This window comes from Pongo pygmaeus, chromosome 4 (genome assembly GCF_028885625.2).
Source record: "Pongo pygmaeus isolate AG05252 chromosome 4, NHGRI_mPonPyg2-v2.0_pri, whole genome shotgun sequence".
In the NCBI taxonomy this organism is placed as follows: domain Eukaryota; kingdom Metazoa; phylum Chordata; class Mammalia; order Primates; family Hominidae; genus Pongo; species Pongo pygmaeus.
In genome coordinates, this window is record NC_072377.2 from 36,361,943 (window position 1) to 36,378,760 (window position 16,818).

The window sequence follows — 16,818 nt, forward strand, 5'->3', positions numbered from 1 at the left end:
GGGCTGACTAGCTCCCTTAGAAAGGATAACTTATATATATATATCCTTCAAGAATTATTTTTCCTAGTTGGAGTAACATTTTATAACTATCTTACCATTAAAATTTTTTAAAGTATATTTCTTAGGAATAATCCATAAAGTAAAATGTAGAGAAAAAAGTTCAGAAATATCCTCAGTGAACATCCATTTAATCACCAAGTAGGAAATTTGTCCACTAGAGTGAATGCTAGAATTCAAAAGTGTGTTATTTGTACTTTCTTTGCTCCTCCGAATTCCTTTATACCTTTCCTTTCCCCTTTTTTTTTTTCTTTTTTTTGTTCTTGAGAGGCTGTCTTGCTATGTTGCTCAGGCTGGTCTTGGACTCCTAGGCTCTAATGATTCTTCTGCCTCCGTTTCCCAAGTATATGAGATTATAGGCACGTGTCACTGTGCCCAGCTTATACCTTTCCTCTTTATGTAACAAAATCAGTCTTTCAAATACCTGTCCAATACATGATTTTTTTTTTTTTGAGACGGGGTCTGGCTCTGTTGCCCAGGCCGGGGTGTAGTAGTGTGATCTCAGCTCACTGCCACCTCCGCCTCCTGGACTCAAGCCACCCTCCCACCTCAGCCTCCCACGCAGCTGGGACTACAAGTGCACACCACCACAACCAGCTAATTTTTGTATTTTTTTTTTTTTGGTAGAAATGGGGTTTTACCATGTTGCCCAGGCTGGTCTCGAACTCCTGGGCTTAAGCAATCCACACACCTCGGCTTCCAAAAAAGCTGGGGTTACAGGTGTGAGCCATCACACCCAGCCTAATATACAATCTCAAATATTTTGTTTTAAATCATTACTTACTGAGCTATAAAGTAAAACTAATTTTTAGACAGCATTTTAATACATATTTTACTTTTTAAAGGTTATAAAGAAAACACTAACAATATGGAAGATGCATATTTAAAGAAAATTGAAATCAAATATAATCTTATGGCTCAAAATCATTAGTGTTAATATTTTGATACCTACTTTCCCCATCTTTTGCCTACGAATACTGGGTTAAGAGTTTTTAAATAGTTTTGTCCTTGCTTTGTAATCTTCGTATGTTCTCACAAAGGAGAAGCTGAGGAAGCATTTGGCTATTGTGAAAATTAATTAATAGATGTTAACTCACCAAGATATACTATAACAGATTAGACAGCCTGTGCCAAAATTTAATGCCTAGCCAAAAGCCTCATTAAACTTAGACTAAGCAACCAATGTCAATAATTTTTTAAAGGAAAGCACTGACTATGATAATAACTAGAAAAATCCTTCGTTTAATTTAATCAACAAATCAACACGAGTCAGTAAGGTTTGAAAAACTATTTTAGAGTAGAATTTCTTAATATGGACCAATATAGCATGAATATTCAGATTACCACTATCATTACCCAGCTACGGATTGACTAAAACGGCACTAACCACCTCTCAGTGAGTATGGACCACTACCCTCTCCCTTGGTAATCTCTAGTTTCACAGCTTTAAAAATCTATATGCTGATGATTCCCAACTGCTATCTCCCAACCCGGCCTATCTTTAGAGCTTCAAATACATTTATTCAACTGCTTATTTGACATCTTTCTTTGGCTATCTAACAGGCACCTCAAATTTAGAGGGCTAGATATTGAACATGCTAGATACTGAATACCTGAAATACTATTATTATTCATTCAGTATCTAGCATGTTCAATATCTAGCCCTTGATTTTCTGGCCCAAGAATTCCCCACCTATGGCTTAAGCCAACAGTCTAGAGTCACAGCCGATGCCTCCTTTTTTGCTTATTTCCACATCCAATTACTAAATCTTATGTTTGATCCAAGCACTTTTCTCATCTTCACCTCTACCACTCATGATCTCACATGTGAACCACTGCACAAGCCTCTGACAGGGGTTCCCTACTTCCACTCTTGGCGCCCTATAGATTATTCCCCACACAGAAACCAGAGAGACCACAGCATGTCTCTTCCTCAGCTTAATGCCCTTCTACAAATGGCACTTTCTTCCTACCAACTCTCAGGCTTATGCCACCTGACTTCTGCTCCTTTCTCCTACCTCATTTTTCCTCCCCATTCCCTACACTCTAATCTCTTTGGTCTATTTTCACCAAGCTTTTCCTTTGTACTTGCTGGAATGCTTTCCATCCCTCCACCTAACCCTGACTCTTTTTAACCCTGGGGTGCCAGGACTGCTGAAACAGCTGCTGCTGGTGCTGCCCTTGCAGCTGCAACAGCCACCACTGCCAATTACTCCATCCCAAAGCCTGTTAATTCCCTTTTTTGCATTTACCACACCTAAAATTATCCTGGTATTTTTTAAAAATCTATTTGAATCTCCTTACTAGAATATAAGTGCTGGGAGAACAGTGATCTTACTTATCTTTTTTGCCATTGTTCCTCAGGGCCTAAGTACTAGATAAGTATTTGTTGAATGAACTCATGCATGCATTTTCCAGAAAAGCAAGAATAGTGCAGAAGCAGATGCTACAGAAGATAACCCAGAAAGTGACAACAGTGTGCAAACCAACCCTCAGAATTGAGGAGAGTTAGATTAGTTACTATAGTATATTGTTTTGTTATAATTATCTCTCACAATTCCACTTTAGGCATGAACACTTTACACAGCTAGAAATTAAGCTCTAAAAAAGTATTCATCTAAATATTTGACTGCCTACTACTGTGTTCATTTAACTACTAGTTGAACTTAATCAAATGTATTAAACAAGGCACTGAAAACTGCCAAAGACAATGATAACTAATTCAAATGCACAATAAGCCTATTCCAACAGTTACATCTAATTTACCACTTCTACTTTAAATAAAACTTCAAGGGTACTGGCCCTCATACTTCAATTCCCTATCCAGGCTTTTTACCTTATGTTCCAAATTTTGGTTTGGACAATATGGAACATGTACCCAGGAAAAAAGCACATAAACCTTACTGTGTAAGCCCTGTAAATGCTAGTCTGGTAGTTCAGAAACTTTTATGCTTACTTCCTGGCTCTCAGCAAGCCCCAGGAAAATAAGACACACGGCAGTTGACGGTTAGGGAACTTTGGCTTGAGATGACGAAAGGGTCTGAATTTGTGGGAGAAAAAGTTTTGGAGAACTAACAAAAAACTTCAAGTTTTCTATGATTGCTAACAATATTAAAATTCCAAATCTAAATACAAAGTTCAGGCAGCATCAGAATACTTAACATTGAAGCAGAAATGTCAGTTCATAAATTCTTATTCCCACTCAAATTTCTTCTTGTGAACTAATTTTCTAATAAGTCATCCTCAACATTCATTTAGAGAATCTAAGTTCTTATTTTCTTTAAAGGCCTCACTGGTTGGGCTATTAAGCTTTATTAACATGAACTGGCTAAACAAGGCAGATAAAAAATAAGAAAATCACTTAATAAACAGCATCAATTAGAAAGGCTTAAATCACTATTCAACTGGCTTTAATTCTTCCCTCACATTCAATCGCCACAGCCAGTGAGTACTGAAGTCCAATAATTATATTTGTTTAAAAGGAATATGCAAAAGCTGGTAAGAATTTCTTGCTATACCTTTGAAAATAACATGACTTCAAATATCTAAAAACATTCCTTTAATCAGACAAAAATAAGAACACATGATTTCTTAGACAATGTCTTACCATTAAAAGGTTAGAGAAATTACTGAAATTTAGAACACATTCCTAATTCTCTGCAATGTTACACAACATTATTAGTAACAGTCTTTAATATTTTCCCCAAAAACCCGTTAATTCTTCTCTCCATTTAAATAAATAAATAAATAAATAAATATTCACCAGGACACTTGGAAAAAGCAGGTGACTCCATGAGATCTACAGACAGACAGACACATTTCAGTATAAGCAAGAGTTTCTGCTACAGAATCTCCGAAAGCCAAGATCATGTCTCCCCACACAGCCTTGATATTGAAATAAAGCACAACATGTAAGGAAAAAAGCAAAATTTTGAATGGATAGATTTAGCACACTTTAAGATCCAGATGTGATAGTTACGCTATTACCTAAATGGTTTATAACACCTTTATTAAATTATCACAGATAGTTTTACTTATCTAAAACTAAATTTATTGCAATTACAAATTTTTTTTAATTATTATTATACTTTAAGTTTTAGGGTACATGTGCACAATGTGCAGGTTAGTTACATATGCATACATGTGCCATGCTGGTGTACTGCACCCATTAACTCGTCATTTAGCATTAGGTATATCTCCTAATGCTATCCCTCCCCGCTCCCCACACCCCACAACAGTCCCCAGAGTGTGATGTTCCCCTTCCTGTGTCCATGTGTTCTCATTGTTCAATTCCCATCTATGAGTGAGAACATGCAGTGTTTGGTTTTTTGTCCTTACGATAGTTTACTGAGAATGATGATTTCCAATTTCATCCATGTCCCTACAAAGGACATGAACTCATCATTTTTTATGGCTGCATAGTATTCCATGGTGTATATGTGCCACATTTTCTTAATCCAGTCTATCATTGTTGGACATTTGGGTTGGTTCCAAGTCTTTGCTATTGTGAATAGTGCCATAATGAACATACGTGTGCATGTGTCTTTATAGCAGCATGATTTATACTCCTTTGGGTATATACCCAGTAATGGGATGGCTGGGTCAAATGGTATTTCTAGTTCTAGATCCCTGAGGAATGGCCACACTGACTTCCACAAGGGTTGAACTAGTTTACAGTCCCACCAACAGTGTAAAAGTGTTCCTATTTCTCCACTTCCTCTCCAGCACCTGTTGTTTCCTGACTTTTTAATGATTGCCATTCTAACTGTTGTGAGATGGTATCTCATTGTGGTTTTGATTTGCATTTCTCTGATGGCCAGTGATGATGAGCATTTTTTCATGTGTCTTTTGGCTGCATAAATGTCTTCTTTTGAGAAGTGTCTGTTCATATCTTTTGCCCACTTTTTGATGGGGTTGTTTGTTTTTTTCTTGTAAATTTGTTGGAGTTCATTGTAGATTCTGGATATTAGCCATTTGTCAGATGAGTAGGTTGCGAAAATTTTCTCCAATTTTGTAGGTTGCCTGTTCACTCTGATGGTAGTTTCTTTTGCTGTGGAGAAGCTCTTTAGTTTAATTAGATCCCATTTGTCAATTTTGGCTTTTGTTGCCATTGCTTTTGGTGTTTTAGACATGAAGTCCTTGCCCATGCCTATGTCCTGAATGGTAATGCCTAGGTTTTCTTCTAGGGTTTTTATGGTTTTAGGTCTAACGTTTAAGTCTTTAATCCATCTGGAATTAATTTTTGTATAAGGTATAAGGAAGGGATCCAGTTTCAGCTTTCTCCATATGGCTAGCCAGTTTTCCCAGCACCATTTATTAAATAGGGAATCCTTTCCCCATTGCTTGTTTTTCTCAGGTTTGTCAAAGATCAGATAGTTGTAGATATGCAGCGTTATTTCTGAGGGCTCTGTTCTGTTCCATTGATCTATATCTCTGTTTTGGTACCAGTACCATGCTGTTTTGGTTACTTGTAGCCTTGTAGTATAGTTTGAAGTCAGGTAGCGTGATGCCTCCAGCTTTGTTCTTTGCAATTACAAATTTTTAAGACTTGTTTTACTAGTCAGTTGAGTATTGCTATTTTGTACTCTATGTAATTTCTATGATAGCTTAATAAGGGAAGGAGTTAAGGTTTTTAAATTTAACACATAATAAATGCACAAACTTTTGAGACAATGATAGTTCAGTATGTCAATCCACTAGGCATAATTTAGGCACCCTTAAAAGCATACACATTTAACTAAATGGTACTCTAAGTGTTACTCAAAATTGCCTTAAAAAGGTTAACAGCACCTAATTAACACCTAGATACTCAACCATTCACCTAACATGATCAGACCTAGTGCACTGAACCCTAAAGACTTCTTCAGATATATTTGGTATTTATCTTAGATCATCTCTATTCCACTTACTTTCTCCCAGGCTCTCACCTTTATTTTCCCCAATGTTCTCTATTTCTGCATTCCTCTGTTAATTCTGTTGACCTCCTCCCTTGACATTGCTCAAGGTTCCAACTTTGGTTTTCTTATCTGCTTTCACTTCATTTTCCCTGAGTTATCTCCCCACTCCAGGAAACTGACCTACCAAGCATATCCCAGTAACCTTGAAATCTATACTGTTAGTCCACGTCTCTTGATCTAAAGCCTCAAATTTTCAAATGCTACCTTTACATCCATCCACAAATAGTTCAGGTACCTCTCTCCAAAAATATCAAAACTTGATTATATACTCCCCCTCAAATCTGCTCTTCTGAGTCCAATTTATCAGTTAACAATAGCATCATTTACATGAGCAACTTAATAAATCCATGTGACCTCTAATTCTTCCTCACACTCGATGTCCACAGCCAGTCAGTAGTGAAGTCAAATAATTACATGTGTGAAGTGTTTTGACAATCCATGTATTTTAAGTTCATGCTGCCACTGCTTGAGTTCTGGACCACACCAACTCTTATCTGGTCTAATGCAAAAGCTTGCCTCCAGATTTTCTAAACTAGTTCCTTCTTCAAAAGTCTTTGACTAATTCCCATCCCCTAACTAACCTTAACACCACCACATTTTGGGCGTCATATGAAAACAAAAGCCAGTTTTCATACAACGTCCAAAATACTGAAATCTCAGAAAAAGTGACCCTCATCACCCAATTCCTATGGAGAAAGACAGGCTGAGCAAGGGTTGTGCTACCATAAAGAGTTTGAAAACCACTAGGAGACAAAGCTAACTCCTTGGCAAGAGACTTACCACTTTATAAGGTCCACGCTACCTGTTTGGCCTCAATATACTATGATTTTCAAATTGTCTTAAAGTGCATTATAAGCTGGTCACAATTTAATGATCACAGCCAGCATTATCATTAACTAGAAAATAAAACATACTAGGCTAAATTCTTCCCTATTATCTTTTATTTAAAATATATTTTTAATTCTTCCCTGTTATCTTTTAAAAGATGTTTTTATAAAACATACAAGGCTAAATTTTTCCCTGTTATCTTTTATTTCAAATTTATGTACTGAGTCACAATGTAAGAGATCTCTGATTATGGATCACAGTCAGTTTTGAGTTCTTTTGGTTGGCTATAAGATGAACTTCACGGAAGTTTTGCTGTTCTCTCCTTCACACATAAAAATTCTTCTGTATTTTTCAATATTTAATTCAAACATCCTGAAATTAAAAGATACCATTTCACCTTCATATTAGCAAAAATGTTAAAGTCTACTAAGTGCTGTTCAGGAACCCACTAAATGCTTATGGAAAAATTATTTGTACTTCTAATTACAGTATTTTTTTAATAATGGAAAAACTGTGACTAACCTAATTATCCAAACAATGAAATATTGTACAGCAGTTAAAATGTATTAATGGGCCGGGCACGGTGGCTCAAGCCTGTAATCCCCACACTTTGGGAGGCTGAGGCAGGCTGATCACCTGAGGTCAGGAGTTCAAGACCAGTGTGGCCAACATGGTGAAACCCCATCTCTACTAAAAACACAAAAAATTAGCTGGGCGTGGTGGCAGGCACCTGTCATCCCACCTACTAGGGAGGCTGAGGCAGGAGAATCGCTTGAACCTCGGAGGCGGAGGATGAAGTGAGCCAAGATCGCACCACTGCACTCCAGCCTGGGCAACAAGAGGGAAACTCCGTCTCAAAAAAAATGAATTAACATGTATCTACACAGATAAGTTTTGAAACCAATAGTAAATAAGAGAAGCAAATTTCTAAAGAATAGGCACATATTGTAAAGAATAGAATTATCATTGACTAACTTTTAAAAGACACACAACATGATGTTACACTTGTTTATGGATACTGTCATATTAATAAATGTAAAAACATATGTATGAGAACAATACACTTAACTTCAAGGCAGTGGTTACCTCTGGTGAGGTAGGGGGTGGGAAAAGTTGGATGCATAAGGCTTTAGTTGTAATATTTCCATTTTTAAAATTCTGAAGCACATATGGCAGAATATTAATAGCTGTTAAACCTAGGTAGCTGAATACACAGGTGTCTTGTTACCTTCTGAAATGCTTCTATATGTTTGAAATATCTCATAACTGAAAATCTAAACTTTAAAAAGATCACTAAAAATCTACTTAAAAGTTGGGGGCGGGGGAGTCTTTTCTCCCCTTCATCCCTACCCTTCCCAAATTGTTCTCTCCCTTCCCTATACTCCCATGGATCACTTATAAATATTTATCATATAATGTAATACATGTTTCCCATGTATTTGGAAACTGTTTATTAATCTTTGATTCTCCAGGATCCAGCAGGATGCCTAGCAGTTAGCAGGTGCTCAAAAAATGGTTTTGTGAACAAATAATTTAAAAGTGACACTTTAAACAAATTAACTAACAGACTTCCTGGATATTGCCAATAGTGACACTGTAGCAAGTATTTTTAATGCAGATCATAATTTTTGTAATTATTTTCTCTGTTTGAAATGATAACTTCTTTAAAATTTTGGTTAAAAAAACACTACGCAAGCAGAGTTAAAATCAACATATTTTTAGTTCACTTAAGTGATCTATCTTAGTAAAGGAATCCACTTTCGAGTTAACCAAATCAGTGCCATTTCAGGCACATAATTTAAATATATGTAACATTTACATAATGATAATTATTGTGGCTAAACTGGAATTAGATTATGTAGCTTTAAGTTAAATTATGTAAATTGTAAATTATTTCACCTTTCTAAAAATTATGTGAGAAAGGAAAAGCAGGTATTATTATAAATATTTCAAAGCCAAAGAGACTGATACAGAGAGGTTAGGTTACTTGCTCAAGATTACAAAGACATCAAATTGTTCTTTCTGCTGTTAAAGCAGGATTTGTCTACTCTGTTATATCCATGCAGCCACATACTACTAACATTCCTACATTAGCCATATATCTTACTCCTGCTTGAGAACTGTGAATACTCATTAGGCCACTAAGCCTCAATTGTGATGACTAAGTTAAATAACTCAAGAACTATTCTGTTCTTTATCAGGACCTAATTCTACCACCTTTCATTTAGGAAGAGGAGAGCCAATTGGATGAACCCTCCTTGAATGCAAATGTTTTACAAAGATTGGTCTATTTTCCTGCATAATCCACATCTAGTGGTTTATTATGAAGAAAAATATATATCTATATAAAATAAATTTTCCTAAAGCATGAAATAACTGGCACACTTGCTGATATTTTGAAATTATATATTTCCATTGTATATTACAAAGTTCACTGATAGTGACAAAGTCAATTCACACTTTACTAGTTGAGAAGAGATTAATGTGCATCAAACACTTAACTATTAGAACTTAATTTATATAATTAAAAATATAGGAAAATGATAACAGTGAAAAATTTTGTTATTTGCAATCTCATGGCTGGTCACATATTTGTAGTTTTTAAAACCTCCCCCTAGATAATGCTTATATACAATGAAGGCTGAACATCAGGGCTGTAAAGCATATTGGTCAATGATTCTCTAATGGTGACACTTCAGCTACCATGATATTTAATTCTTTTACATCTTTGTGAGTTTCCTATTTAACTGCAAGTATTTATAGAAAGGGAGTATACCTTAAACCTCTGTTTTCCAAGTTGTGTACCACAGAATTTAAAACATTTTCTGCTCCCTCCCACCAAAAAGAATCCCATGGTCAAATAAAAATCATCTTTTGCTTGGGCTCATGTTTTTCAAAGACATTTAATCTGAAACCTCTATCAAAGAATCCAAAGCTTAAGGCTTAAACTCTGACTTAAGCTTTCAGCAGCTAACATCTGGAAAGACAGACAGCTGGTAATAAGGCCCTGGACTAGAAGGAAGCTGGTCCCCAGGCTCAAGGAGAAAAGACCTAAAAATGATCTTACAGAACATCAGAAACATTTTACTACTTTTTTTACTGGAAGTGTGGGGGTGGAGAGGATGAATGAGATGCAATTCTTGCCCTCAAAGAGTTTACAGTTTAGAAAAGAAAATAATCACAGATAAGTATTATGAAGTGAAGAATGCCTAACACAATCTTGGTAGCCAGAGAAAGGCAGAGGCACAGCAAGGTTACCAAGAATGGCATCCTGAGAGAGTAATGTCTGAGCTTAACCTCAAAAAAAAAAAACAGGAATTAGATAGAGGAAGAAGAGCATTCGAATGACAGGAGGCTACAAACGTAGACACATAGACACGTAGACACTGAGAGATGCAAATTCAACCACCCTGAAATACCATCTTTCACCCACAAGGTTGGCAAAGACCCAACAATTTAATAAACTATGTATGGAAAAACAAGTCCCCTTATACAGGGCTGGTGAAAGTAAAAATCTGTATAATCTCTAAGGGAAGCAATTTGGCCAGATCTGTTAAAATTTTATATGCACAAGCCTTTTGACTCAACAATTTCAACTTTAGGTATTTGTCCTAGAGCTTGATTTACATGCATATAAACACAAACGTTATTCATTTCAGAATGTGTTTAATAGCAGAAGATAAATTAGGACACACAATAAAGTAATATACATACTATTTTTAAAAAGAATGAGAATGTTCTTTATGACAATCTCCACAAATGCTGTTAGGCTAAATAAAAAAGGCACATAATAGCTTAAATAGTATATTATCATTGAATAAAAAGAGATGAGGCAAAGAAAAAAAGAATATTTCACTGTGCTGATTTGTAGATATAGGTTGCTTCTGGAAGAAAACACAAGAAATTGGTAACAGTTACTTCCAGGGACAAAACTGAATGACAAATGACAAGTAACAGAAAGACTTTTCTTTGTATAATATTTTGTATCTTTCGTATTTTGAATCATTTTATGCGCTACTGATCCATAAATTAAACTAAATCAGTACAACATCTAATGGAAATTAACACAGTTTGAAATTGCTAGAATATGAAATTTAAGACAAGAAGTGATCAGAAGTGAAGCTCAAGAGGTAGCCAGTTCATGAAGGGACTTATCTGCATTCTAAAGATCATGAACTTGAGCCCACAACTGTGTTTCTCAGTTTAACTGGGGACCACATGCAAACCAGGGATAAAACACATCCCTGGAATTCAGCCAGAGTCATTAATTTCAGGTGTGTGCTTCATAAAACCAAAGTCTGGGAATTCTCCACAAACTGAGTCAGAGTCTTGGGGGGCTAAGGTTCAGGTGTCTGCATTTTAACAAGTACTCTTGGTGACTAAAGGGTACAGGGAGCTTCTGTGGAGTTCCAAGCAAAAGAGAGAAAGGGCCAGATGTTCACTTTAGATAGACACTCTGGTGACTGTGTCTAGAAGATTTGAGAGGAGCAAGGATTCAGTTAGAAAGCTCTGGCAGTACTCCAAATCATGCTCTTTAATTTGATTAACAATCATATTGTATGTAATATACTTATTGCATAAAATGTAGCAAAAGTATACCACCTGACAAAACTATCCATGGTACACTTATTGCATACCCAGTGGCAAAAGTATTATCTGCCCAAGTGCTACAACCTAAGCCACAAAATCTTCAGAAAACAAAAGAGAAATCCAAGGTGCTACACCTTCCAAGTCATCTAGTTTAATCCAATAACATGGCAGACTGTTAAATGAAATTATTCTATCCCATTATGAATTTTAAAAAACAAAACTAAAAATAGGAACCAGTAAAAGGGTTGCCGAGTTGTGAGACCTGGAATGATGGAGAGGAGGGTAGAAACTGTGACTTCTTATTTGTTCCATATTAAAATTTTTTTTTCCTTATTCAGTTCCCCATCCCTGGCGACAGGTGAGACAGGGCTTTAAATAAAACCTTTTTTTTGACCAATGTGGTATGTTTCTGGTGTCAAAATCCTTTCCAAGTCAGTTTTGTTTCATCTGGAGTTCTAATTTGTGTCAAGGACGCTGTTAATAGCAATTCCACATTTGCCAACAGCTACATCTCTTAATGATGCAAGTAAATTGTAATAATAGTTTTACTGGCCTTTGAAAGGTCATGAGACAGTAGAGGTAAAATGTTTGACCAGAAATCTGATATCACAAAATAAGTCACGGTCAATCAATGGGGAAAAAGACAAGATTTTAAAAGAAAGCAATGTAACCAATATGAAAGGGTAAATCAAAGTCAAAACTTTGACTAGCTTGAATGTTGTAAACCTATTCTGTGCAAGCCTTATCGACTAAAAAATATTTCCTGTAATTGTTTACATTTCTACAAAGTTAGAAAATCATCAGCCTTCAGGGTATAAAATTATACTGGCACTCTATCCTTCATCTTCCATTTGCATTTTAACAAATAGCCTAAAACAGACCTGTTTTACATCAAAAAACCACCACCACGACAACAAAAGAGAATGCTTTGACAAAAAACCAAGTTACCATGACACTATAGACACAGCAGCCATGGTGAGACTCAAGCACTTGGCCACTTTCTTTTATTTCCAATTCACATGATTCACATAACTTAGTATTTTTTACCCCAGCAATATAACAAAAATAATACTTATCATCTTATCACTCCTATTACAGAATCCCATTTTAGGACAACTTCACACAGCCCAGTATTCTTTGGCCTGTTAATAATCTCTCATCTGGTCTACAACTAATGCTATTGCATTCTGAGTATGGGCCTTTATATAAACTATAACACAAATTCAAATCGGTAAGGAACTTATCCAATAAAACTGTAATGACAACACCACCAACAAAAACTATTCCACTGCCTGGCAATTACAAAACTGTGTATTCTACAGTCCACGAGTTTTACTTCAAAGCTGGCTTATCCCAAACAGCATTACCTAGCAATAGACAAATATTTACCTATTAGAGATTTCTCCACTCAGAACGGGTACACTTAGGTAGTTTGACTTTTTAAGACTTATTGATTTTCCCTTCATTTTGAAAGTTTTTTTATTAAGTGGCAATCTAGTTCAGAGGTCCAAGAGTTAATGCTAACTGAGATGCCACCCATTTTCTTGAGGCCTTGAAAACGTTATCCACAGTTTCAAAATGCCAGCACTGTAAAGGACCTTGGAGGCTATCTTGTACAACCTCGGCAATTCACATACTGAATTAGGTGAAGCACTTCGAAAACTGACACTATTATACAAAAAGTATCATTTCCACCTATGACGCCCAGAGAAGAACACACATAGGAAGTTAACCACACAGAACCAGGGCCTAGAACTGAGCTCTTCACTCTTAATCCCACACTCTGAACACGCCAAGTGAGCTATTTTAAATTGTTGTGGGAAGCTTCGATAAAACTGTATGCACATATTTATGCATACATGGCATCTGACAGATTCTACAAGCTAGACTTTGCAAAATTAGTACAACCCAAAGGGCACACCACTCTCCCCAAATAGTAACACTGTGCTTTCTTAGAACATTACTAGTCCCTACCTCACCTCCAGTTTCACTCCCTAATACAAACTCAACTACTCTAACCTCCTGTTCAAACCCTTTATTCTTTAAATGATGCCAAGTGTATTCTATAAACAGTCATTTTCAAACACTTAGGAAAAGGAAAACGAATCTACAAATCTAGACTCCCATCAGGTGAATGCAGGAGCCCTCTTTAATAAACCCAACAAAGAAGCAGGATGTTTAATGTTGACATCAGATTCAGCACTTAAGCATAGATGATTTACAATTTCATTTTGATGCCTCTACAAAATAACTTCGCTAAGATCACACGATACCAGAAGTTTCCAACAGGTTGTCTAGTCTTGCACAGAATTAAACTAAATCAGTTATGTGCAATTAATTCCAAAACCTTTTACTGCACACTGCCAACAATTAAGAGATTTCCAATATATTTTTCTGGACATAGTGCTCATGGTAGCACCGGGCACTCTTCTTTTCCTGAAGTTGGTGGATGGTGGTATGGGATCAGAAATTGTTTTTAAAGTTGGGGAGGGGGTGACAACAGGAAGATTCAAACTCTGGTTTTTCTCTTGGATTTGTATCTTTGCAGATATATTAATAAACATATCAAATATGGTCTATTGTGGAGATACTGCTGCACAAGAGTCGCAGGCTTTTTTATTTTACACACTACCCAGTATACCAGCTCCTTGTCCTGATATTTCTCCTTAATAACGTACATATACAAGTCAAATTTTCTCCCTTTTCCTTCTTAGCACCAAAGACCTGTGCTTTTAAAACAAGCTTGTAGTGTCCAACGACCACGTTCCAGCAAGCAAAAGGCTCACGCGGAAGGACTTCCCGGAGTGCCCTAGGCCTCGCAGTCCTGCAGAGTAAAAGGGGGTGTGTCCGCGGTAGTTTCGGCCCTTTTCCCCCTGCAGCCCTCAGCGGCGCCCTGGGCCCCCTTTCTGGGGACGGCCAGGGGAGCTGTTCGCAGGGCGTCCAGACCTCAGGCCACTGGCTCACTTTCTTGGAGTGGGTCCCAACCTGGGAATGAGGGCGGGGGCGGCGAGGGCACCAACGAATCCCCAAACCCCTCACTCTGAGGCCACTCGGCAGCCCCTCTTCGCCCTCCCCGCGGCGCCCCTGCCTCGGAAGTCCCTGCATGAACACTGCCCCTCTCTCTCCCCCTCCCCCCGGCCCTGCCTCTCCCTCGCACACACGCCCAAAGGCAAAGGAGGCCCAGGGAGAAGCCAGAGGACCTGGGGGCCGCGAGAGAGGCAGGACCGGCATCTGCGGTGCCCTGGGAAGAGTCGTCCCGAGAGGTCTCGCCCGAGGAGGCGCAGCCGCCACCAGAGCCCCGGCTGAGCCCGGGAGCGAAGCGGGGCCGAGCCAGGACCCACCAGCTGCTTCAGGTCCTCCTCCGAGAGCTCCGCGTAACGGTACCGCTGCTGCTCGAACTCGTACCGCGTGGTTTTGGCCACCACCACCACCCGGGAGGGGCGGAAGCCGCCGTCCGCGCGGCTGCCACAGCCCGCCAGCTCGCGCGGCTGCCCCTGCCCCAGGCGCCGCCGGCCGCCACAATCACCACCCAGCCGGGGCCGCGCGGCGGGGCCTCCCGCACCCGGTCCCCGCAGCGCCGCCGCCCGGCCGCCCGCCACGCGACAACAGCTGCCCAGCAGGAAGCCTCGGTAGCAAGTCATCGTTGGCCGGGCCGCGGCCGCGGGCTCGGGCTCGGGCTCCTTGCCTCCGCTCCCCGCCACCGGGAGTGCGCGCCGTCCGCGCCGCCCCGGCCTCTAACTTCGCGCCGGACGGGCAGAGGTTAAGTGCCAGGGCGTGCGTGGCCCGCGCGGCTAGGGGGACGTACCCAGACGTTGACGAAGGCGGGGAAAGCGTGGCGATTGGGAAACGGGAGACCCCACGCGGGAGAAAGGTGGGCGGGGAAGAAATGGAGGCCTCGGGCTAGTGGGTTTTGTTTGTTTGTTTATTCGTTTCACTCACGCCTGCATAATAGCCGCTTCGCCACCCGGGGGCGACCTCCCCACTCCACACGCTTCCCCGAGGTCGCTCTTCTCCCGCCCCCAGGCTAACTCTACCGGCCAATCAGAGCCCGCGGCGGCCCCGGATCCGAGGGGCCGCGCCATTGGCTGCGGCCTGGGAAAGAGGTAGAATTCTGTTAGGCTACTGCGCCGCCCTGAGGAATCCAGCTGGATCCGGTCTGAGGCAGCGCGGGGCCCGCGGGTGGGGTTTTGAGCGGCTGGCGGGAAGGCAGGTTCCTGGCATGTGCTTGCTTGGGTTCTGTTCTGCAGGTCGACCACGTGCCCGTTGGTTTATTTGACCAGGGTCAGTGTGGTAGCTGGTGTGTCTGGGGCCGGGCTGGGGGCTGAGGAGGCGGACCCGGCTCCTGCTGCACCGTGTGCGTGGCTTGGCACGAAATCCTCTCGGCGTGGGACCCAGTGCCCGCCCCGCTGCCCCCTTCCCTCCGAAGAGCCCTACCTATAGGACAAAGTCCAAATGAATTAGTTCTTTGAAAGCTTTTAACTGGAAAGGAGTGAGTTAAAGCAATGTTTGATGACTATTGATCTGGCTTTGGAATCTTGGGTAGCTTGGGAGGCAAGAAGAGGAGGAAGGGATGCTGTTGGGATAATGACCCGTGGAGTGATCAGGACCTGGGCTGGGGTGTGATGAGAACAGAAGGAAACGTCCCATTGTAAGGGGAGAACCACATGGCAGTGCACATCCTGCTGTTCAATTCCTGCAGCTCCTTAGATCCCCTTCCCCTGGCACTGTGTTTGCCCCTTTGTAGTCCTGGCGCTAAGTCGCTTCTGGACTTTGGGCAGGTTACCTCATCTTTCTGGGCCTCAGATTCCTCATCTGTAAAAAGGGGGTTGGGGTGACACCAAGGTTCTACCAAGTCCAAATCGATTCAGTGAATCTATGACTCTCCTCACGGGCTCACCAGCACCAGCGTTCATTCGTGGGTTCCCGCGGTGTGTCTGCTGTGTGCCAGGTAGTGTATTGGACTGGGAGCATACACAATGAAGCCCGATAGGTGTTTACTTGGTAAAGTTCTACCACTGACCCGTTCTCACCAAGAACTTTGCCTCACAGCAGCTGCTAATAGTGACGTGTAGTGTAACAACCTTAATAACCTGAGCTTCTAGAGGTAACATCTATAACTATCTTCAGACTCCTTTGTAGTCTTACTACTTTAAACTTCATTAGCTATTAGGAAGGAAAAAAAAAAGGGAGAAATCACAGATGACGCTTAGGTTTGAGGCCAGGGTGGACAGGGAAATGTTAATTGATCCATTCGACAGAAAAAAAAAATGAGTAGAGAGAAACTTTGAGATCAAGGTCTGAGTTTTGTTGCTCGTATTTGAAATCTGGGACCTCATTTCTTCCCATTTCACAGATAAAAACCCAGATTTTTGATTCTCATTTCAGC

The 16,818-nt window shown here is 40.0% G+C and overlaps 2 protein-coding genes across 7 annotated transcripts in view; one reads left to right on the forward strand and one right to left on the reverse strand.

Moving 5' to 3' along the window:
• The window catches only part of NADK2 (NAD kinase 2, mitochondrial), a 51,200-nt gene extending 35,760 nt beyond the window's left edge, over positions 1–15,440 (reverse strand). Inside the window, exons 1-2 of one of the 6 annotated variants that reach the window (XM_063664721.1) lie at positions 15,372–15,440; positions 3,821–3,856 (exon numbers count right to left, since the gene is read on the reverse strand). Coding sequence is in view for 4 of the 6 variants with exons in the window: in XM_063664720.1 (XP_063520790.1) it covers positions 14,633–15,073 (441 nt within the window). In the remaining 2 variants the exon portion in view is untranslated. Of the gene's footprint in view, positions 1–3,820; positions 3,857–14,632; positions 15,330–15,371 lie in introns of those variants that run through there. The other 5 variants (XM_063664720.1, XM_054487059.2, XM_054487060.2 and 2 more) reach the window with 5 other exon arrangements.
• The window catches only part of SKP2 (S-phase kinase associated protein 2), a 134,105-nt gene that overhangs the window by 76,723 nt on the left and 40,564 nt on the right, over positions 1–16,818 (forward strand). The window lies entirely within an intron of this gene.